The 24,234-nt window shown below is 28.3% G+C and overlaps 3 protein-coding genes across 4 annotated transcripts; 2 read left to right on the top strand and 1 right to left on the bottom strand.

Moving 5' to 3' along the window:
- Positions 1-1,990: 1,990 nt before the first annotated feature.
- LOC114179528 (anthocyanidin reductase ((2S)-flavan-3-ol-forming)-like) lies at positions 1,991-4,283 on the top strand. Its single transcript, XM_028065898.1, has 6 exons — positions 1,991-2,117; positions 2,552-2,718; positions 2,844-3,044; positions 3,324-3,483; positions 3,597-3,810; positions 4,016-4,283. The coding sequence occupies exons 1-6, from the start codon at positions 1,991-1,993 to the stop codon at positions 4,158-4,160; spliced, it is 1,014 nt and encodes a 337-aa protein (XP_027921699.1). The 3' UTR covers positions 4,161-4,283.
- A 2,928-nt stretch (positions 4,284-7,211) lies between these two features.
- LOC114176923 (anthocyanidin reductase ((2S)-flavan-3-ol-forming)-like) lies at positions 7,212-9,026 on the top strand. Its single transcript, XM_028062125.1, has 6 exons — positions 7,212-7,404; positions 7,603-7,769; positions 7,880-8,080; positions 8,198-8,357; positions 8,440-8,653; positions 8,726-9,026. Exons 1-6 carry the CDS (start codon positions 7,278-7,280, stop codon positions 8,868-8,870), a joined length of 1,014 nt encoding a protein of 337 aa, XP_027917926.1. The 5' UTR covers positions 7,212-7,277; the 3' UTR covers positions 8,871-9,026.
- Positions 9,027-15,621: 6,595 nt separating this feature from the next.
- LOC114179296 (calcium/calmodulin-regulated receptor-like kinase 1) lies at positions 15,622-21,052 on the bottom strand. 2 transcript variants are annotated; one of them, XM_028065584.1, is made up of 8 exons: positions 19,987-20,552; positions 19,520-19,876; positions 18,442-18,595; positions 17,723-17,849; positions 17,033-17,124; positions 16,847-16,918; positions 16,343-16,546; positions 15,622-16,209 (listed from the first exon to the last, which is right to left on the bottom strand). In XM_028065584.1, the coding sequence occupies exons 2-8, from the start codon at positions 19,822-19,824 to the stop codon at positions 15,889-15,891; spliced, it is 1,275 nt and encodes a 424-aa protein (XP_027921385.1). In that variant the 5' UTR covers positions 19,825-19,876; positions 19,987-20,552; the 3' UTR covers positions 15,622-15,888. The 2 variants fall into 2 exon arrangements, with proteins under 2 accessions (XP_027921385.1, XP_027921384.1); XM_028065583.1 differs by lacking the exon at positions 19,987-20,552 and adding an exon at positions 20,834-21,052 and having other exon boundaries at positions 15,623-16,209.
- Between the last annotated feature and the right edge of the window lie 3,182 nt (positions 21,053-24,234).

The raw sequence follows: 24,234 nt of genomic DNA, 5'->3' as shown, positions 1-24,234 counted from the left end.
TAATTTGTTTGTATTTTTAATTTTAGTCCCTTATTTTGGACTGTGATTCATTTTGTCTCAAGTTTTTTTTCATCAAGTGTCGATATGTATTAGACCGATTCAACATGATTATTTTTGTTAACGTCCTTTAGAAAATGACCATATGTTAATCAAATAAAAGATTTAATTATTAATTTAATCTTATATTTTTCTTTTGATTCAATTGAGTTTTTATATTTTTTACTTGGAGACAATGTGATGTTTTTTTTGTCAGAATCGTCTTCCACGTATTTTAGGAACGAATACAAAAATCACAACTGGATACATGTGTCAATCTCCATTATACTCTAGAAAAAATTAAAGATCTTGAATATGTGATCTTAGATATAAATGATATTAGATCTGAATGAGACGATTTCAGTAAGATTGTGTCGTTGGAACAAAAAAAAGGTTAGAGAGAAGAGAGTTCGAACTAACACGTGCTTACTTTTTATTAAAAAAAATATGAGGATCAAAATTAATAATTAAACTTTTTATTAATCTAACACATAAAATCAAAATGAATTAAAGTTCAAAATATTGTGATCAAAATAGTAATTAAACATTTTAATTTTAAAAATTTCACACTAGAACATAAGAAACAATTTTAAAAAAATGTGAAAATTGTATTCTATAATTTGAAGTATTGATTTATGAATAATAAAGATGATACTTGAGATATTTATAACTGTAAAACTTAGTTTTGTAAATAATTATTAAGAGAAAAGTAATAATTTATGAAAATAATGTTTTTATAAAAAAACTATTACATATTATTTTATCCTATTGTTATCACAATTATTTTAATAATTATGTTATGATTAAAAATAAATTTTAAAATTATATAAATAAATAAAATTAAAAATTGACTTGGAATATATTTTGATGTAGGATTTATTTTTACATTTAAATTTATTTAATTAATATTTAATTTATAAATAAACAGTTATTAACATGACTTTTTTTTAATTCAATAAAAACTAAAATATCACTTCTCCAAATATTTAATTTTTTAAATAAATTTCAATTCACATTTTTAGTTTCTATTAATTAGTTCTTAAAATAATTATTTTTCTAAATAATTATTTTTTAAATTAAAATGTTTTATAAATAATTAGGTATTTATATAATTATTTTTCTGAATTATTATTTTTAAATATATTTATTCTCTTAACATATTATTTCTCAACACAATTATACTTATATGCTTTTTAAAAAATAGATTTATTTTTTACATTTTTATTCAAAATATTTATTTTTTAAGATATTTTTTTAAATATAATATATTTTTTAATTATCTTTCTTTCATTTTCAAGTAAAAAAAATTAAAACTCAATTCAGATTTAAAAAATTATGTTTAAAATTCAGTTTCCAGAAAATCCAATTATGAAATAATAAAAAAAATCATGCTGTTTAGATAATTATTTGACACTTTCCCATTAGAATTAAAAATAAAGTTAAAATGTATTACTTTAGAAAAAAAATTTAATTTTACAAAGATTGAAAAATTAAAATTCTAACGATCATAACATAATATAGTGGTTATATAAGTATTCTTATTTTTCCGTTGTTGAAGAAAAAAAATATTAAAAGGAAAATAGAATGGGGCAAATTAAGTTAGGTGTTATGTTCAGTTTAAAATATTCAGAGTGAATATTGCATTACCAGTCTCTTAAAGAAACAGAACAATTCAACTTGAATTCAAGTCCCTCCCTTGTAATTGTAAGTTACAAAGTTTTAGATATGTTTGTTATTTCTGAATTTACTTGAGCATAAATTTTCAATATCTCATATTATTCTAGAATGAAAATAAATAATTTTGTTTCGATTGGCATAAATTGAAATTGTAAATATTTTATCTCCAACTAAATAAATTTTTATCTCCAACTTTACTTGAATCCAAACTTCTTAAGATTTGTATATATAGGTCATTTAGAAGTACAATGAAGTTGTTTGAAGTGAGTGTGTAAAGATGGGAAGCATGAAGGCCAACAGAAAGAAGGTATGTGTTATAGGTGGAAGTGGATTTATGGCCTCTCTCCTCATAAACAAATTGCTTCAAAAGGGTTACGTTGTGAACACCACGGTTAGAAATCCAGGTTCCACTCTTTTACTATTCTTCTCTTCATATTTACTTTGTCCTACTTCAACACAAATAAGAACAGAATGAGTTTGATTCTTAAGTATGGAGATTTTAATCGCATTTAACTTACAATATATTTATTCATACATTCTTTTCTTTTCTTTTTTATAGTCCAAAAGAATATTTCACACATTCGTATTGTTCTTGTAACATAAAAATTGTAAGTTTTAATCTATAAGTAAATTTAATGATTTTGATTCTTTGAGCTAATTTTAATTTAACATAACTGAACTTTTGTTTAACAAAAAGATTATTGTGGAAGAAATTTTTTGCATTTTAATAATCGTCTTAACCCTGTCAATCACGTTAATCAAGAACTTAGTAACATTGTAGTTGCATTGAAGAGTAGAGATTCGATATGTGAACACAAATTTCGTGCATATGGTGCAGGTGATCCAAATAAAATATCTCACCTTTTGGAACTGCAAAGTTTGGGAAATTTGGAAATCTTTGGGGCAGATTTAAGAGTTGGAGAAGATTTTTATGCTCCTATATCTGGCTGTGAACTTGTATTCCAATTTGCTACACCTGCCAACTTTGCTTCTGACGATCCTGAGGTAGATTCAACCCTAATCCTGCATTATAATTTTTTTTTTTCACTAAATTGGATGCTTTTGAAACTTTACATGTCTGAGTTGACGAAAAATTTAATCCAAAAATGCTTCTTCAAACTATTATTCAGAATGACATGATCAAGCCAGCAATCTCAGGCGTATTGAATGTGTTGAAAGCATGTGCTAGAGCAAAAGAAGTCAAACGAGTCATCTTAACATCTTCAACTGCTGCTGTAACCATTAACCAACTCAATGGGACAGATTTAGTCATGGATGAAAGCAATTGGACGGATGTTGAGTACTTGATGACTGCAAAGCCACATGGTTGGGTAAATAACCAAACCTTAAAAAGATTGATGCCTTGTTTGTTTACTATCTTTGAGCACCATTTTTGTTTTGGAAACTTTTTATGCCCCCCAAGTGCACGTTAAAATGCCTGTATGTATGCTAAAATGGCTTTGTTTTGAAACACTTGTGTTGAAAATCATCTTCAAAACTTGATGGATTTTGGATGATGTAATGTGAAATTGTGTAGGAAATAGTTTCTTTTAACAAATAGTTACAAGATCTTAATATTATGAAAGTAAAGTTCATGCATATATGTGTAGGGATATCCTGCCTCTAAAGCCCTGGAAGAGAAAGCTGCATGGAAATTTGCTGAAGAAAATCACATTGATCTCATCACTGTGATACCTACTCTCACAACTGGTCCTTCTATCACTCAAGACATCCCCACTAGTGTTGTGTTGGCTACGTCCCTTGTAACAGGTTCACAAACTACCATATCCAATAAACTTAGCACCTTAAAACCTGCCACATTTCTAAGCACGACACCAATTGATTCACGAATGTTTTGATGGCTTTTTGTTTACACCTTGCAGGGAATGGTTTCTTCCTTAAGGCTTTCAAAGATATTCAATTGCTATCAGGTTCAATATCTATCACACATGTGGAGGATATCTGCCGAGCGCACATGTTTTTGGCAGAGAAAGAATCAGCTTCTGGCAGATACATTGTCTGTGCTCATAATACCAGCATTCCTGAACTTGCAAAGTTTCTTAGGGAAAGATATCCTCAGTGTCAAATTCCAACCGAGTAAGCTTCTAACCTTAAATTTGGTGTGAAATGTCTATAGCAGTAAATACACTAGCCTTTGTCTAGCATGTTTTTCCAAGGAATTTCATCCTTACGATAATATTTAGGAATGAAATTGACTTGAAAATTACTTCATATTGCTCTAAGATTGCAGAAACATATCTTACAATTTCTATTGAAGCTAAGTATGACTCTGTAATTGCAGATTCGATGATATCCCCTCCAAGGCAAAGTTTGTCATCTCTTCAGATAAGCTTGTAAAAGAAGGGTTCAGATTCAAGCATGGGATTGAAGAAATTTTTGAACACAGTTTGGAGTACTTAGGCAGTAAGGGGGCACTCATAAACTAAATTTTGATCATTTTGATGTTCATTCTAGTTAAGAAGTACGACTCAGTTATAGCATTTAGTGTGTAAATCCTATCTTTTGATTTATGTCATAGTCTATACAATAGTTTTATAAATCCTATACAATTTACGTTGATCTAAAATCTTTATTAATATTTGTCATTGAAAACTTACTTTAAAAACACGGGCTTCTCCCTACACCCCAAACCATTTATCCTGTACCTTCAAAACTTTTTTCATTTCCAATTTTGTCCACATTTAAAAAACAGTAAAAAATATTTAACTGCATTGCGTTTCATGCGTTTTTTATATGAAACGGATTGCAAAATCCGTTTCATGATTTTTAGAAATGGATTTTGAAAGCCGTTTCCTGAATATTGCATTTTTTACGGATTACGCAACCCGTTTAACAACTTCTAGAAACGGATTTTGAGATCCGTTTTGTAATTTGGTTTTGTTAATTTTGAGATGGATTTTGGGAAACAGATTTTAGTATTTGTTTCGTGTTTTTTTTTTAATATTCTATTTTATTTTATTTCAGTTTTAATATTTATTTTGTTGACTTCATGGTTAAGAGTGATATATATATATATATATATATATATATATATTTATTTATTTATTTAATTTATTTCTTAAATAATTATATAAAAGAAAAATTGTAAAACATATTAAATTAAAAAATACTTAAGCTATAAATTAAAAAATTATTCATTGTATTATAACTATTTTTAATTTATTTAAAGTATATGTTTTTTAAATTTTAAAAACGGAATTCGTGATCAGTTTCAGAAAAATACCGGTACGTTTCATAAAAAAACATGAAAATTTATGAAACAGATTTTGAAATCCATTTCATACTTTTTTGAAACGAATTACAAATTTCGTTTCTAGAAAAAAGTTTAAAATTTGTGAAATGGAATTCGTGATCTATATCAGAAAAGTATGAAACGGATCCCAAAAGTCGTTTCATAAAAAAAGAAACATGGAAACTTCTGAAACGGATTTCGAGATCCATTTCATACTTTTCTAGAACGGATCACAAATTCCGTTTCTGAAAAAAAAAATACCAAACAGATTTTGAAATCCATTTCACTTTTTCTTGAAAAGGATTACGAAATCCGATATTTACTGCTTTTCCACCCTTTTTAAGGGTAAAATAGTAAATTTAAAAGTATTGAAGAAGACTTGGAAATGCAGGGAGAAGACACCAAAAACACCGTTCAGGATCAACAACCTACAAGGAGTACATATGAAAAACAGAACAACAAAATTTGACAAAACAATGTCTAATATTAAGAATTTAACTTTTATAGTAAAAAAAGAGATTAAATATATTCTACGTTATTAGAATAATGCCTCAGTCAAGGGACTCTAGCTGAGACTTATCCTTTCCTGTCATCTCCTGAATTCTGTAAGGAAATGAACCATAATTTTTCATCCATATACGAATAACTTAGCTTCCTCAGAACTAGGTCTCCCTCTCTGAACACGCTAATTAATTAACAATTAACTTCAAAATTTCCCCCCATTTTCTTTAAGATCATGCATACATATCTTAAAAAAAGTTTTAGTTGAAACGGCTAACCATTTTAATTTATATATATTCCGTAACCACAAATACTTGGTATGTAATACGAGAATATGTCAGGATGAAAAATTAATAGTATCTCATAAAGAAGAAACTAGTTTATATATTTTAATATTTTAAAAGCTGTCTTGTTTAGTTTGTTAAAAGGTTGAGATTTTAGATTATAGAAAAAGATCAATTCATTTCACTTTATTATTATTTTTTGTTCTTATTATGAAGTGTCATTGTAAAATTTTTACAATAACCAATTACTTTTACAACTGAATTTCCTTAAAATTAATTATATAATAAAATCTATATCATGTTTTTAGTGCTGTAAATGAACAATTTCTTTAAAACTGTGTGTATTTGTTTGGATTATATAAAGAATCATTTAATAGCAATAACTTAGTGAAGAGAATATAAAATAATATTTAGATTAAATAACCTTAAAAATGATAATCGAGGTGGGAAACTTGTTATAACTGTCCAAGAATATATCTCCTTATTATATTTAGAAAAAAATTTATATGTGATGTGAGTTTAAAGAAGAAGAAAAAAAGGATAATTTTATAAATAAAGCTAAAATTTATATTCTGCTTTGGATGCGCAAATACTAGAAAAAAGAGTATAAATACAGTACAAAAATATATTCCATGAACTTTGTTTCTAATTCCAATAAATTATATTGTGAAATCAGCACATGCACAAGCTACTCCAAATGGATTTATTATATGGAAAATAATGAAAGTACATTCATTTGCGCATTGTCAAAATTCCTTTGACGGAAATAATGTGAAAAATAAATTTTGAGATATTAATGGAGCACTTTAACAAATGAAAAATATTAATATATATATATATATATCTTAATTTTAAAATTTGAGAGGGAGAAAAAAATATACAAAAAGTACAGAAAAATGATAATAAATACTATACAAATAAAGAGGAATAAAATAGAAAAAATATGTATTTATTATTTGAATTATTCAATCACATATTGTTGACATACAAGTTTGTGATTCCAAATGAATTTTAAATTTAGTTCTATTTCTTATATATTTATAGTCGATGTTTGATATCCAACTTATATAACTATTATCATATATGCATTCGAAGTATGAAGTTGTACAAAATTACACAAACAATTTAATTTTCCCACAATTTGACCAAACTTGATTGGAATGAAAGTAATAGAACCAGGTTTGTGACAGTGAAATATGTTAGATTTGTACTTTATCCCCATTTAGTTTCCTATCTGTGTAAGATTGAATGTTAGAGATGGAAGATGAGGTGTGGATTCTGAATTGAAGAATGAATAGGTGACAACAGATGAGAAGGTTCTTTTGTCCCCAAGACTTGTCGTTATAGTTATTGGTGAGAACAAACCACCAAACACCATCACGTGCTCACCTTCAACTTACACTACAGAAAAAACGGTATTTTGGATTTAGTAGCTGAAACATTATTATTATTTAAGAACCTTCTCCCCTAATGTAACATCAAAAAACAGTCCTGTTGTAAGTTTCATCCTTTGAGGTGTGAAAATCATGGCCAGTGTCAAGAAAATTGGAAAGAAGGCATGTGTGATCGGTGGAAGTGGATTTATGGGCTCTTGCTTGGTAAAGCAATTGCTTCAGAAGGGTTATGCTGTCAACACCACTGTTAGAGACCCAGGTTCCTCTCTCTATGTCAAATGTGTCATTGTAAAATTGTTTATTCATTTTTTTTTTCAAAAGAACTGTTTAATTATTTAAAGGGTAACAGTAATTTTTTAAGAGGATCACACCAAAATTACTTTCTATAGTGTTTGGTTAGAAGAAGAAAAAGAATGAGTTTATGAATGAAATTTCTTAACTTAGTGTTTTGGTGCAGATAATACTAAGAAAATATCTCACCTTTTGGCACTGCAAAGTTTGGGCGAACTGAACATATTTGGAGCAGATTTAACAAGTGAAAAGGATTTTGATGGCCCTATAGCAGGCTGTGAACTTGTCTTTCAGCTTGCTACACCTGTGAACTTTGCTTCTGAAGACCCTGAGGTAGATTACACACAGAACAAAGAAACTGCATTATAGATTTTACAACCAAATATGTATGTGTATGTAGAAGAAAAAGACTAACGAGAAATTGTTTTGCAATTACAATTCAGAATGACATGATCAAGCCTGCAATCTCAGGAGTGTTGAATGTGTTGAAAGCATGTGCACGAGCAAAAGGTGTGAAACGAGTCATCTTAACATCTTCAGCAGCTGCTGTAACCATAAACCCTGTCAAGGAGACAGGTCTGGTTATGGACGAAAGCAACTGGACCGATGTTGAGTTCTTGAGCACTGCAAAACCACCCACATGGGTAAAATTCAAACTTTTTTCTGCACCTATCTGGATCAGCTTTTGCCTTATTAGTTTGAAGTGAAATGGATTTCCAAGTTAAGTACTTTCGTGATTTTTGTTAGATTATTTTATGTAGGGTTATCCTGTCTCCAAAGCACTGGCAGAGAAAGCTGCATGGAAATTTGCTGAAGAGAATCACATTGATCTCATCACTGTGATACCAACTCTCACAGCTGGTCCTTCTCTCACTCCAGACATCCCATCAAGTGTTGGCCTAGCCACATCTCTCATAACAGGTTCAAATAGCATAGGTCCGTCGGTGATCATAGCGTATACATGTTTCAAATGTTTCAATACCATTTTTCTTGTACTTTGCAGGCAATGATTTCCTCATAAACGCCCTGAAAGGGATGCAGTTTCTATCAGGTTCAATATCGATCACCCATGTGGAGGATATTTGCCGAGCACATGTATTTGTGGCTGAGAAAGAATCAGCTTCTGGTCGATACATTGTCTCTGCTCACAATACTAGTGTTCCTGAGCTTGCAAAGTTTCTCAGCAAACGTTACACTCAGTACAAAGTTCCAACTGAGTAAGTTTATAAATGCATTTTCTTTCTCATTCAAGGAATCCCTTTCCTTCATCATGGATTTTCTGTTTGCAGATTTGATGATTGTCCCTCCAAGGCAAAGCTAATAGTCTCTTCTGAGAAGCTTGTGAAAGAAGGATTCAGTTTCAAGTATGGGATTGAGGAAATTTATGATCAGACTTTGGAGTACTTGAAGAGCAAAGGGGCTCTCAAGAACTGAATTTGGAAATTGTTATGCTTGTTATGTAGTACCAGTTTGCCAATAATAATTGTCAACCTCTCCACCACTTTATTACCTACCACCTTGCTATATTACAAGCTATGATATTCCCACAATTTGATAAAAAATGAGAGCTCATTGTGCTTGTTCAAATTTTATGTTTGTGTTTATACTAAGCAATGATAATAAGCGATTGGAAGGGGGAAAAAATCACTAAATATTCTATTAAATCTACCAAAATGAATTGTAAATTTTAATTAATAAAATTTTTATAAAGAGAGCGTCATAATTAGGGATGACAACGGAGTAGGCAGGAACGGGTTTCGTCGCTATCCCATATTTATTCCATCAAAAAAGTATATTCTCATCCCCGTACTCAAATCTAATGAGTAGCAAACTTTTGTCTCATCCTCACCGGTATGTACTCGTATCCATATCTGTATATGTTTTTTGTACTGTTTCAATATTAATTAATTAATTTTTATAAAATAATAAAAAATTATGACAAAGAAAATATAATATTATCAAATATTCAATATTAAAAGATGGTTGTTTCTTCGATATAAAATATTTATTATAATTGTATACATTTCACATTAAAATACCAAATCAAATTTCATGAGAACCAAAACATCTATTAAATTTGTAAACATTAATGATTTCTAGTTGATAAAATTTAATTTTTTTAAAAAACTATATATATAAAAGGAAAGACAATTCAAATTAAAATATATTTTAAATATTTGTTTACTTAATTTTTTAAATTCTAATGAATCTTTTTTTTATACACTAATAAAATTATAATACATCACTTGATCAAAATAACGCAAAGAACAAATATTAAACTAATAATAATAAAATTTTTATTAAAATTAGTTGATAAAATTTAATTTTTAAAAAAATATATATATAAAAAAAGAAAAAAAGTTCAAATTAAAATATATTTTAAATATATGTTTACTTAATTTTTTTAAAATTCTAATGAATCTTTTTTTATACACTAATAAAGTTGTAATACATCACTTGATCAAAATAATGCAAAGAACAAATATTAAATTAATAATAATAAAATTTTAACATATATATCGTATATTTTGAACTTCAACATATGTTGGATGATGATAAAAAAAATTCATGGCAGTTACATTAAAATTTTATATTATAGTAAATAAAACTTATTTATACAATTATAATGACAAAATTACACTATGATAATGAGTTAAAAAATAAAAAACAATTATATAAAATATATCAAAATAGTATTTTATATTATAAAAATATTAAAAAAATTATCTAATGTGTGTCTTACAAACAATTTGAGATACCATTGAATGAAATCGCACATGGAAAAACAAATATATAATTAAGGATATGATAAAATGAAAAATACTTTAGAGATCTAAGAAAAAATTTCAAATATCAGCATAGTCAATGGTTAAGAAATAACGAAAATTGTTTTAGCAAAACAAAATAGTTCTTCAAATGAAAAATAATAATAATAATAGAGTAAATAAGATAATTTTGTTTATATTACCTAGTAAATTAAAGGGTCATGCTATTCAACACTTAAATTGAGAATGTTACACGTTCTCATGTGAAAGAAAAATATACAATAAATAAGAATACAAAAAAATAGAAATACTCAAATGTGAAATATCAAAAATATTTAATCGACATATATCATTTGAACATAATTGCATAAAGGTAATGATAAGATGAAAAATATATTGGAGATGCCAATGAATTTTATGACACACCAAACAATTAAAAGAAATAAAAAATATAAAGTATGTATTAATATATATATATATATATATATATATATATATATATATATATATATATATAAGTTTACTTAATTGACTGTGAATATTTTAATAATTTAAACGGAGACAAGGATATGGTAGGGAAGGGTATTTTGGCAGGTATGGGGACAGGATGGATATGTACATCCTCATACACAGTTGAAAAAGTCGAAAATTTCTCATATTCATACCCATACTCAGTCACTCATACTCATACCTAGTCACTCATACTCATACCCAATCAATGCGGAGATGACCATCAAAACGAGGACAAGTTCAAACAATACCTACAGGAACTAATTTATTTGTCATCCCTAATTAAAATCAATCCTCTTACAAATATTAGCTAAAATAGTCGTAAATAAGTAATTCTTAAAAAAACAATATCTACGTTAGTTTTCAAGTTTGTTAATTCTGGTTTAGAAAATAAATGATTTTTCTAACACTCCTAAGATTTTATCTCAATAAAGTTATTTATTGATATTTATGAAAAAAAATAACTACACTAAGTTTTTTATAATATAAATTATCTTTATTTTTGAAAGGAATTAAATAAAAAATAGTTCATCCATGTATTCCCATACAAAAAACCTGCCCCTTACTTTGGATCAATTAATCTTTGTCATAGAATAATTAATGTCAATTAGTTAATTAGTTGTTGTTCGAATTTTTGGATCACATATATTATTTAGATGTGTTAGGATAATTATCTAGTTAGTTAAAATTATAAAGTAGTATGTTAATGTTAAGTTTATAACTAAAAACATAATTGTTATGAAAGATTATTTAGGACACAAATATTAAATAATATTCTAATTTGATGAGAGAACAAATAAAAATTATTAAAATCTGATATGTGACCGACACTAGATATATAATGAGTCATGGTCCTCATTTATAGACAAAGTAACATTAAGTACTTTATTAAGATTTTATTTTCTCTTCATCCCATCAGGAATTCTCATCTAGAAGAGAAAAGAAAAGTGATAATTAAGACCTTTTATATTTAGAAAATCAAATATTCATTATTGTTGTTGATACATTTTACTTTCATCATGAATTAGGATCAACATATAATTGTGGTATGCATTTTGGATCTATGGCTAAAAGGATATGGTTAAACATAATTATTATTTGATAGAAATTTCCTTCAGTTGTTGCATTTTGCATATTATCTTTGCCGACCTAACCTTTTGCTACAAGATAATTAATGTTACCAACAAAAATCTTCTTTCAAAATTATACAAATTATATATTTTACATTGTCAGTGAATTTTATTTAGAAAAAATATTCAACTATAATTTACTGTATCCAAATGATTTTTAAAGTGTTAAATAATAAATACAAAATGTGATATACGTTATATATATATATATATATATATATATATATATATATATATATATATATATATATATATATATATATATATATATATATATATAAAGAGTTATTTCTTATTATATAAAAAATATTTTAAAATAATTAAATATAAAATATAAAAGTTATCCATTATTTGTTGACGTAATTTTTAATTAATACATATAAATGTAAGTATGATGGGATCATGGGACATTTGATTACTTTTGAATATGCAATTATATTTTAAAGGTTTAATTACTCTTTTGATTTTTATTTTTGGTAAAAAATGTCAAGATGATCTTCTTATATTTTTAAGTTTCAATTTGGTCCGATTTAAAAAAATGATGCAATTTAATCTTTTTTATTAAATTTTTTGAAGTGAATCATTGATTTTTTATCAAATTTGGCACTATAATTATATTAATTACATCAATAAAGTAAATCATTTTTATTAACAACTTCAATTTTAATAAAAAAAATCCTTGATCCATTTCAAGAAATTTAACAAAAATGATCACATTGCATCAATTTTTCAAAAATCGGGACCAAATTGAAATTTAAAAAAAATGAAGGATCAATTTGACATTTTTGGACAAAAACAAAGATCAAAAGAGTAATTAAACTTATTTTAATTTACACATTTTATTGTTGAACTTTTACAATTTTATTATAATACTTAAGCATAGGGTAGCATATCATAATTTTTAGAAAAACTCTTCTCTTTCTTTATATTTTCTCCATCGCAAAACAAGTGGGATAATCTCTATAAAGTTGAGATCTTGAGGACCTAGCAAAGTCAAGATCTTATTACCAATCAAAACTTGGTTATGGTGAGTATAATCAAACTTTTTTAAGTTTTAGGTTCTATTTTTCTTCCTCTTCTCTAAAGGGATGAACTAAGAGGAGTTGTTGTTAATGTAAGATTGTAAGACTTACATGAGTGGTTGGAGTTGATTGGAAGGATATGAATTTTTTTGGGTACAATATATTGGTTATTTTGATAAGTGATATGTAAATATTGATGATAGATATAGATTTAGATAGATTTGGGTATAATAATGTCTTCATGATTATGAAATGAAGTGATACGTCATTGGCATGGGATATGCAATTATAAGATTGCATGAGAACGATGTATTCTTGGATTTGAATATTATATAATGGCTTTGATATGATTAAATGTTGATAGATTCTTGTGAAATCTTAGTTTGGCTTGCATTCAAGTTGAATATCACTCAAGGGACACACGATGCTCAAACGAAACCCGAGTAATGTGCATGAACTGCACCAACCACCTTATGTCCCTCAAGCAATGTGTTAGTTACTGATGTGACATGATGTATGTCTTAAGCGATAGCTTGTAGTTGAGCGAAAGAATCTAAAACGAGCTAGCTCAAGCAATCATGTGTTGAAATATGATAATTAATATATTGTGTTATATGCTTTCGTACATGTTATTGATAGTTGGATGTACACAAGATGAGATTAATCATATGCGCTCTAAATAAATATATGATTATGTTGAAATGCATGACATGATGTAAGTCCTTTTTAGGGACCTTTGTGGGTGATGGATCAAGGTTGTATCACTTATATACGTGTATATCAACTGTATGTGTGTGTTAGGTTTAACATTAGATGAATGGCCAATATCGGGTGATTGCATGGTCCTCATAGATGTTGTAGGGATAATCGAGCTGATATAAAGCCTTGGATAACGATTATAAACACAAAAGTCATGTTAATAGAGGTATCATGATTTCACTATCGTCTAGTCATGTATGTAGACATAACTTCAAGTGATGAAAATTTGAGGAAGATTTATAATTGGCTTAATAGCATGTGTACATTTGGATTAGTAGCATATGTATATCTATGATAGTAGCATGTGTACATATGGGTCAATAATAGATGTTTTATGTCCCTTTGACACCAAAGGCATATATCAGCTAAGGTTTAATGAGTCAAGGATATGTTAAGTGTTAGTCTTTGTTGAGACTCGTTTATCATAGTTTAGAGTTTTTCCTGAAGACATCTTGCATCTAGTCATGACATGACGTCTAACCAAATATGAGTTCATTTGCATTTAAAAGCATGATCTTGAGATATGTATTTTGAATTAAACAAGATGTCAAATGATGATATGATATGATATATGATGATAATATATGAATGTTGTGATATATAATGATAATATATGAATGGTGGTGATATATGATAATAATAAGGACGATATGTTTTGTATACATTAGTCCCCTATGCATGTTTTGTGCATATGTAAATTGTGATGATCACATTTTGTCTCTGCAAATTTTGTTGCAAGTAGAAGTAGAAATAGATAGGTTTTATGATGAATTAAATGTTCAATGTTGCATCTATCATGGTAGTAAATATTGCACGATACATAATTCATATTGAACGATATACGATTTGCAACTATCATGATATGAAATCGTAGGAAAACTTATCTTCGCTCCTGGATCGTTGTTGTATCATTTGTATCACACTCTAAATCGCAACTCTAACAAGAATCACATCTTGAATCGTGGATGAAACCAAATTCGGGTCTCACTCCAAAATAGGTGAATTGAGCAGGAAGAGATGCATACCAGTTTTTGATTGCCATGAATGGGTTTTTTAGCAGTGCATCAAAGACCATTCTAGAACGAAGAGGCAATGGCAACACACATGGAAAGTAAAGAGGTAACGACGCAGACAATCCTAATGGGCTGTTGCTTCTTACACCCCCCATCAAATTTCTCCTTCCACCCCATAAAAAGCTTTCGAAAAAAATTTTCATTTTTTTCCATAATAGGGGTAATTTCTTTCCGGAAAAAAAAAATAAAAATCAGAGTTGTTTAGTGTTCTGGAAAATAAATTTCGGAAGTGATAGGATGCTGGACGAAATTTAACAGGGTACAGAAAGCAATAGCCATCCTAATGTTCTCCTTCTTTCTTCTTTCTTTCTTATTGCCCGTCGACCAAACACTTATCAGCCCAAATAATTTATTTCCATTTAACAATGGAGTTATACAACCCATCACAATTCAACTATTATAATATTAAGTAATTTTGTCTACTAATACAACCCAATCAAATCCAACCATTATAACATTACCTTAATCCAGTCATATGCTTTTAAATTTTTTGTTATTAATTCTATTTTTATATGTTTATGTCTTATATTTTACATTTTTTAAATGTTTATGAATTTTACGATTTGCAACTCAAAATATAAGTTCTTCGATACGGAATCTGTATTGCGATTCAACTACCATGATATCTATTCATTTTGGGACTTCTAGTCCTAATGCTTAATAAAAATATGTGCATACTATCATTTATATTTATATTAATAGACAATAGTTTTGTTAAGTGTTAGTAAAATTTACAAAATTTAAAATTCACTGCTAAAATTCATAAAATTGAAAGCTCAATGGTAAAATTTATGGAAGTACAACATTTTACTCATAAAATGTAATTCAAAAACATAATGCATATTCTATTATGGAGTGGATGTAACCTCACATTGGTCACGTCATCACATCTTTGGTCATTTGACGTCTAATTGTCGAATATGCAAAAGACATATAATTTTGAAATTCATATGATAGAATTCAGGCAATAAGTGGAAAAACCTGTTGGTAAACTATGAAAATAAGCTGATATTTAAAACATAATGCAGATATCTACCATCCAAACTTCAAAGGCACTTGCAGATTCACCAAAGATTCATTGGTTATGCAATTATCTACAGAATTCCAGTATGGTAAAAAGGTTAGATTAACTGATTAAACAAAATAGAAAGCAGGTGTTTACTCATCCAAAAGCACTAGCTGACTCATAAAGATCATCGGCTATGCAATCTGCCCAATATATTTGTACTCGCAGTTGATGTAAAGTCCTTAGTTTCAATCTGGTCCACTTCAATACACACATCCTTTAATGCAGCAGCAGATGATGTTCGGCCAAGATTTTTACTATTCCTCTTACATAGCTCTGATAATGCTTGAACAATTTCACACATCGGTGGTCGGCTTTGGGAGACTTCATTAACACATATGAATGCAAGTGAAGCCATGTCGTTAAGATTATGCAAATCATATTTTCCATTTAATTGCCCGTCCACAATTTCTTCCCATCCAACCTTACCTTCACCTTCCATGGCTGCCTAATGATAACCATAAAGAAATACTCTGTCAATCTTAAGTATTTATTTGTATATTTTCAAATGTATCATGACACATGCATGCAACACAGAACCAGCACACAAAAAGAAACCCACAAACAGATACTGGTCTTACTAGTTTTACATATTCCATGAGCCCAAGCTGCGGATTCCTGCCAGTGATGAGCTCAAATAGTAGCACACCAAAGCTATAAACATCACTTTTCTTAGTGAAGGTTTTTGTAGACAAATACTCAGGATCAAGATATCCGAATGTTCCACGGATATTTGATGTGCGAGGTATGATCATCTCAGGTCTGGAAAGCCCAAAGTCAGTGACCTAAACATATATAAAAGAAGAAAGGTTTGAGCTTCAATATGGACAGAAGCAAGTGAAGGGATATGATGAAAAAGAAAAATTGCAGCAGAATCTTAACAAAAATAAGGCATCATTTTCAGGAAAGCTTATGGCAGCATCATTTTGATGAATATATGTAGAAAAGAAAAATTTATGAAATGCAATGCATAAAGGGAAGAACAAATAAGAAGAAAAAGTGGCACCCAAACTAATAATGCCCCATGAATGTTTCAAAATATCACCAATATCTTGATCTGTGGGAACTAAAAGTGCAAAGATCACCTTGGCCTTCATAGACTGATCCAACAGTATGTTGCAAGATTTGATGTCACGGTGCACAACAGGTGGAGAAGCCTGCAACAAGTTCGATTCTGAATAAGAAGAAAACAAAAGGAAACTTTTTTCCATTCCATGTTCTCCATGTGTAAGTTTACCGATTTAATTAGTTGATTTGAGTATTAGATATACCCCACAATGTAGATATTCCAGTCCCCTTGCAACATCTAGTGCTATACCAAGCCTCAAATCCCAATTCAGTGGCTCACGATTTTTTCCGAAATCTGCAACACACAAGGGTAAGTAAATAGAGAACAAAGAAGAGTACAAGTAAAAATACTTCTGAGCTCCGGAAGAAAATATGAAACTTTGTTTCCTAGAAGTATCTTTTGCAATATGATAAGTAGACTTTGTCAAAGTTGATGGAAAGCAGCCCAATATATAATCAGATTAATTTCATCTCCTCATATATATGGTGATAATTTTGTCAGTAAAATGCCAGTGGTTTAAAGCTATAATGAGGAAATAAAAGAATTGCATCATGAACAGAAAAGCATGACATGCTATATAACCATGGACTGGACGACAACCAACAAAGTAAATATAAAAGTTCAGTCAGAGGATAATCAAATGTTTCATTTTGCAAAAGACAAAAGTCAAAACAACTCAGATTTTAAAAAATTGTTGAATTAGAAGTTTACTGATATATCATTGATACAAGATATGTCAATACAGATGCTTCCCTGAATTTAGACAAACTATTTTATTATGGACCAAATAATGAATTCAGTAGACACTGAGAACATCTACTCCATTTGGTACTGTACAAGGAAATTTCACCTACTAGAGCAAGTTACAAGAAAAAAAGGATCTCTTTCTAACCATACAAATGGGAAGCAAGGCTGCCATTGCTCATGTAAGTGTAAAGAAGCATATGTTTTCCTTTGTCAGCCACATATCCCACCAAATCCACAAGGTTTCTGTGATGTAATCTTCCAAGTAATAAAACCTGCCAACGTGAAAGGAAAGATTATTAAGCTGTCTTAATCTTACCATCCAAAATCATCAGTCAAAATGTACAATCTCTGGAAAAAGAAAAATAGGAGTAAATAACAGTTTGATAGTAGGTTGTTGTAAATTAAAAGTTACCAGTAAAGTAACCGAATGACAGACAGTTAGCTCTAACTGTTAATGCCACCAGAAAATAAAGTAGAAGAACTAGTACAAGACATAGGGGAAAATTGAAGATTTAGTATAATTACATACTAAGAAATGCCTTTCAAATTATCCAGAGAAGTTTTAAGTGAAAGTTAAAGTAGATATCAATACTGTAAAAATTTAAGAAATTGAGTATGCACAGACTCGTTATCCTTCCTCACATATTGAAGTAAACTTTCTAGAAAATACCAGGGATCAATTAGTTTTCTATTTCCCAGTACATTTTTTAAGGTAAAGAATCAGTAGAATTCACAAAGCAGAGAATCCTACTGGGAAGCAATATCCTATTGGGAGCCTAATTCTATACAAAATTCCTCACTCAATACAAAATAAAAAAGCAATTTATACAGACACATCAATAGAAAGCTAAGTATACCATTTACCTCAGTTAAAAATTCCTGCTCTCCTTGTCTTGAATTAGTACCTAAGACTTTAACTGCAACTGTCTCACCCGTAGCCATCTGCGCTTTATAAACAGGACCAAAGGCTCCGTTGCCAATGATGGTGGTGAAATTAGAAGTAGCCCTTTGTATATCTCTGGAAAAGGTGTCACAAGGTAAAAAAAAAAATACTTAAAACATGAAGAAATACACAGCACAAAGGCAACAACTAAAAGGAAAATAGAGATGATTCCCAACTTCACTTACTAAGCTACTAAGAAATATATTATACAAACACACACCACCTAACACCGTAGAATGGAAATCCCGAATATGGAATTAGATATTTAAAGGTGGTCTCACAGGAACCCAATAACAATAGCCTAATAGTCCCAAAGAACTTGACTAAGATAGATTTTGATACTATATTAGTAAGTAGGTTTATACCTACTTCAACTTCACAAAATCAACTTGTAAGGTAAGGATTGCATCTCATGTATTATAATTCAACCTTATTCCTAATCGAATACAATCCAAGCTGAATTATATATTTCCTTATCAGTCATGTTGCATATTCAATCTTCTTTTATTTCAGGTTATACTTTCTCTCTTCTGTGAGAGAAACTTCATTATTGCATTCATGGTTTTAAAAGGAGATTCCCCAACTCTTCCTGCCACAATGTCTCACGGTTTTTGAGACTGCAGTTGCAAACGTATAGACTGTATTTACCAACAATTTTCTTCAATATTAAAGATTTCAATGACAATATAGCAGCAATTTGAAACCTTCATTCAGGTCAACCTAGCATTTAACCCGACATTTCTTATTTCTTCGCTCCTCACTTTGGTTTCCCAGATATTACCTCATTTTTTAGTTATCACACACAATTGTTGGACTTATTTCCTTTAAGAAGAACACATATCCACAAGAAATATTATTTTTGCACAAACATCTACTCTCAAGATAATTAATGATTAGTAGGGTTTAAAAAGCTAAGAGATCAAAGTAGCCGCACACTAATTTACAGTAACTGTCAGTCAGAAAAAGTAGGAAACAACAGTTCAATAAAGGTTATCGTACTTGTAAGAATACTTGGGAATTCCACAAGCTGACACTGCACTGCTTCTCCTAAGATTTTCCAACCATAAAGGCATGTTACTCCACTCAGATGTTCTGGGTGACTCCTCGCCCTCTGATAATGTTGAGTTAGAACCATACCCTTTGACATTAACAGGAATTGTCACTGCTTTGTGAGAAATGCTCTTATCAACCTCTGTGGGCTTCCTTCTCCTTACGAGGCAGTGTACTATGGATAATGTCAAACCAATCCCAACCACAAAGCCTATACAAATTCCTATTATGAAAATCAAGGTAGGTCTGGTCATCTCATTTAAACTGAGAATATATTCTTTCTACTTCAGTGTCTGCCCCTTCTACCTGAAAATCACAAATACAAAACTGATGAGAGCCAACAACTAGCATATTTGTCATTAGATAATAAGGAAAACCAACATGCACATAATTTTGTATCAACAGGCATTGCTTACAGTTAGTTACATAATTAGCTCTGTGAGTAGCATTTCTTGAATAGCTATTTTAAGCTCAACGCTCAACAGATTCATTTATTTAAAGTTTTGAAAAACTGTGCAGGACTGATTACCAAGAGCAGCAGGTTCTTGCGCATAGGCCGCACTTGTTTATAATTTTTCACTATATGAAATATGACTACGAAAGCACAATCACCATAGTAGATTAAAACATTTCTTATTTCTCTGCTGGTAAATTACGAGAAGAGACTTTCTATTCTTTTGCATTTGAAATCAAATCAACATATCGTGCTTCCCATTTCCCACTTCCTCAACTGCTTTCAATCAAATAAGATTTTGTAAATGATAAATTCACTCTAAGAAAGAGGAAGCTGAAAGAGACACCCCACAACGCTTTAGACTTCCCGTAAGGCTAATTTCAAAAACCTCAAGCTTGCCGTAACTGAATGACTCCTCTCATCATCCATTCCACTCAACTTGCTTAAAATTTAAAAGCCTAAGCAATCACCACACGCTGGTGAAATGAACCATCCGTGAATCATAATCTCATTGCATAAGAAGAAACAAATGGCATACACTTACGATAAGCAAGTTGAGCTCAAAAGAATATAAAAAAACGATTAGTCAGTCTTACACGTGACTCATCCGAAAGAAGTAAACAAACCAAATAATAAAAACAAAGACAAAAGTATGTGCCTAAACACAGTTACACATCTAAATGTCTAAAAATAAAAAATTACTATAAAATAAAGTATACGAAATTCTACTTGTAATTAGAAAGTGAAAATGCAAGTACGGATGAACATGTAAATTCTTTCATAGTAAAGGAAAATGAGGGTTTTCTTACAGAGGGTGAAGAGAGTATTGTTGTGCATGTGAATAAAGACAAGGGCAAGAGTAGTGGTAGAACTACAGAGGGAGCAAAACATTCAACAGTGGCAAGTAGAGTAAAGAAGAAGCAATGTAATGAGTGTAAGGGAAAGTGAAATTCCGAAAAAATGTGAGAGAGAAGAATGGAAATTGTGCAATGATGAGGAAAATGCAGATTTTAAGCATGGGAGACAGCATCAATTACGGTATGTTCAGGATAAATAATGCCAAAAAAGTATTGAAAAAAACAGATCCAAGGGATGTGGCTGATGGGATGCTACGCTCTATGATTCTACCTTTTACTCTCTTTTTAATTTTTTCGTAAGTAAAAAGTTACACTTTTCTTAAAAGAGTGTATTCTTTTAATTTTAAATTAAATAGACACTTATTCTGTTTTCTGACGTATAATGAGTGACACATATTTATCTTATATGTTTAATAAGATCAAACAAGTTTTTTATTTTATTTTAAAATAATATATTTTTTAAATTTAAATAAAATTTTTCAAAAATAAAAGTTTTGGAACTTAAAATTTAAAAATATTTTTTAGAATAAAAAATTGAATTAATTAATTATAAGAATCTTCTTTCACCTTATATAGGGTCTTCTTAAATGAAGTTTAGTGGAAATTAAGGTTCCCATAATCGAATCCGTACAAATACGAGATCTTCTTTTATTATTTGAATTATGATGTTTATATTTAACTTATTTTAGGTAGAGTATAATCACATTCCTTATTTATTAAAATTATTAAATGTTAAATACAAAAATTATGTTTTAAAATATAAAATTGTAAACAAAATATAAATATATCAATTATAAGAAGATTTTTTTATCTTTCCTAATATTTCTTAAATTGTATTTGGTGATCAGATAATTGAACACGGATTTAAAATTAAAAAAAATTATTTTTTTCATAATTAAATATTGATAAATTTTCTTTTAATTTGAGATGATATTTTTTAGATAGCTTTTATTTTTTTGTTTTTATATATTTTTATACTCTAAAATCACTTATGTTATAAGAGAAAATTGTTAAGATTTAGTAATTAAATATTTTTCTCCGATTCATTAAATTATTCTACCTTTATATAAAATTCTTTCTTTCTACATTATAAACCTTTAACTTTTTATTTAAATTTAAAATCAATCTAATACTTTAAATACCAGAAATAATAGAAATGATATTTTACCAAAATATATGGGAGGTAAGTATAATTTAAAAAAATATATATAAAACATAAATATTTATTTAAAAGATATAGAGAAAATGAATGTCAATTTATTAAAATTATAAAAATGTGAATGCTTATTTGAATACTAAAGGCTTGCAACTATCATTTAAATTACATGATGAATATAGATGTCATTTTGAACTCGATTTTTTTTAATTTTCATAAAAATTTAAGTTAAAATTAATAAAAAGTATATAATTAATTTTTAAAATAGTTATTAAATGTAAAATTGAAAAATTAAATATGTGCATACAATAAATTTTTAAAATAATAATTTAAGATAAAATAGATTTTTAAAATATAAGTTAAAAATAAATTATTTATAAAATAATTAATTTTTAAAATAATTAAAGATAAAACTGAATTAATGAAATGTCAAAAGAAACAGAAATATTTTCTTATATATTATTATAAATTATTATTATATTATTATTATTAATCCATTATTTTGTAATCCTGTCGTTTCCATGAAACATAATATTGCGAAAAGCCTTTTCATAAATAAATACTTTACATTATTAATGAACTTTTTTAAGAATTTTTTTTTGTTTTCTAAAAATATTATTCAACAATAGAAGTTTAAAAATATTTTATTTTAGACAATTGATATTTAAATTTATTTAAACAATATCATAGAGTAAATATTAATAAATGGTAATTAACTTTTTATGTATTTTAGACTATTAAAATAAAATTATATTGATTAATTGATTTTAAATATTTTTTATTTATCAATAAAATTATCTTCTATATGAGAAAGTAATTTTAAATTGATTCATTTTTTTTTATGAAACGAACGAATTTCAATAACTTTTAGAGTTTTAATTTTTTTTAATTTATCTTTAAATCAGTTTTAACTTTAAAAAAAATGGGGTAACTTAGGAGGTATACATTGTTACAAGAGAAAACTAACATTCTTTGTTTGTCAATTACACTGCTATACAAATACCAATTTAGATTTAATTATCAATGAAACTTTGACACCAAATTATATAAAAACCTGTTTTAGTCAAGGTAAACTTATCTATTAATATTTGTTTGGTAGAGCATATTCATTAATATGTTATCATTCCAACAAAACAAAATATATGTTATCATATTTTTTTAAAATTCGTTATATATAACATTTTCTTCTTCATACTAAATTAATTTTGTTATATATTTAATTATTTTTAGTTTATTTCATATAAATTTTTAATCATGTTTTTAAAATAGTTTTTATCGTAAATTTATTATAAAAACGTTAATTTAACTTACACTCTTATTAAAACCTGCCAAACAATTGAATACCGATTTAATAGTATTCAAGAATAATTAAAGACTAGTTATGCATCTACCAAATGGATCGGAAAATGTTTAATACGAATTAACTTAGACTATTTATCACTCTCTGCTTTAACTTTGGGAGAGTATTTTCAAAACATACATAAATAAAAATTAAATAAAAATAGGAAGAGATAAACATAGACCAATTGAAAATAACTTCATAGTGAGAATTTGAGTCTAGTACATACTTCTTTTCCTCCAGAAACACATAAATAATGGAAAGGGTGGTAGTAAGCTACTAGGTTTACGGATAACTTTTGAACTTAATTGAAAAAAATATTTAATATTAAAAATTAAAAATCATAAAGATAATATTGTTAGGTATCAATTATTTATTTTGGTTAGTCTGATTTTAGCAATTCAATTTTTGTCTTGATGGGAATTATTCATTCTTAGTATTTTTAAGTATAATAAATAATATTGAGTTTTGAGATAGAGTAAGTATTTCATTTTTAGAGCATGATTAGGATAAAAGACAATTTAACATATAATGTGTTACCAAACTATACAGAAGATCATTTAAGTAGATGTACATACTTTGAGCGAGCACTACAATACCTAACAAGAGATAAGAAACTTAAAGCAAGATGCACAACAATACAAAATGCAAATTCTTTTGAATTTATTAGATCGTTTGATAAATCACATCTTTCGGGAAAAAAAAATAATGACGTAGCAGTAGAACTTGTAATCAAAAGACTTTCCAAATATATACCGAAAATGGTTATGTTGGAAAAACAAAGTTGAAGAACTCGTACTAAAACAAGAGTAATATTATTATAAAACACTAGCGTAACACAGGCGCGATAGCGCCTGT

The sequence above is a fragment of the Vigna unguiculata genome, chromosome 3 (assembly GCF_004118075.2).
Source record: "Vigna unguiculata cultivar IT97K-499-35 chromosome 3, ASM411807v1, whole genome shotgun sequence".
Taxonomy (NCBI): domain Eukaryota; kingdom Viridiplantae; phylum Streptophyta; class Magnoliopsida; order Fabales; family Fabaceae; genus Vigna; species Vigna unguiculata.
The sequence above is the reverse complement of the archived record's forward strand: the minus strand, read 5'-3'. Positions and strand labels throughout refer to the sequence as shown.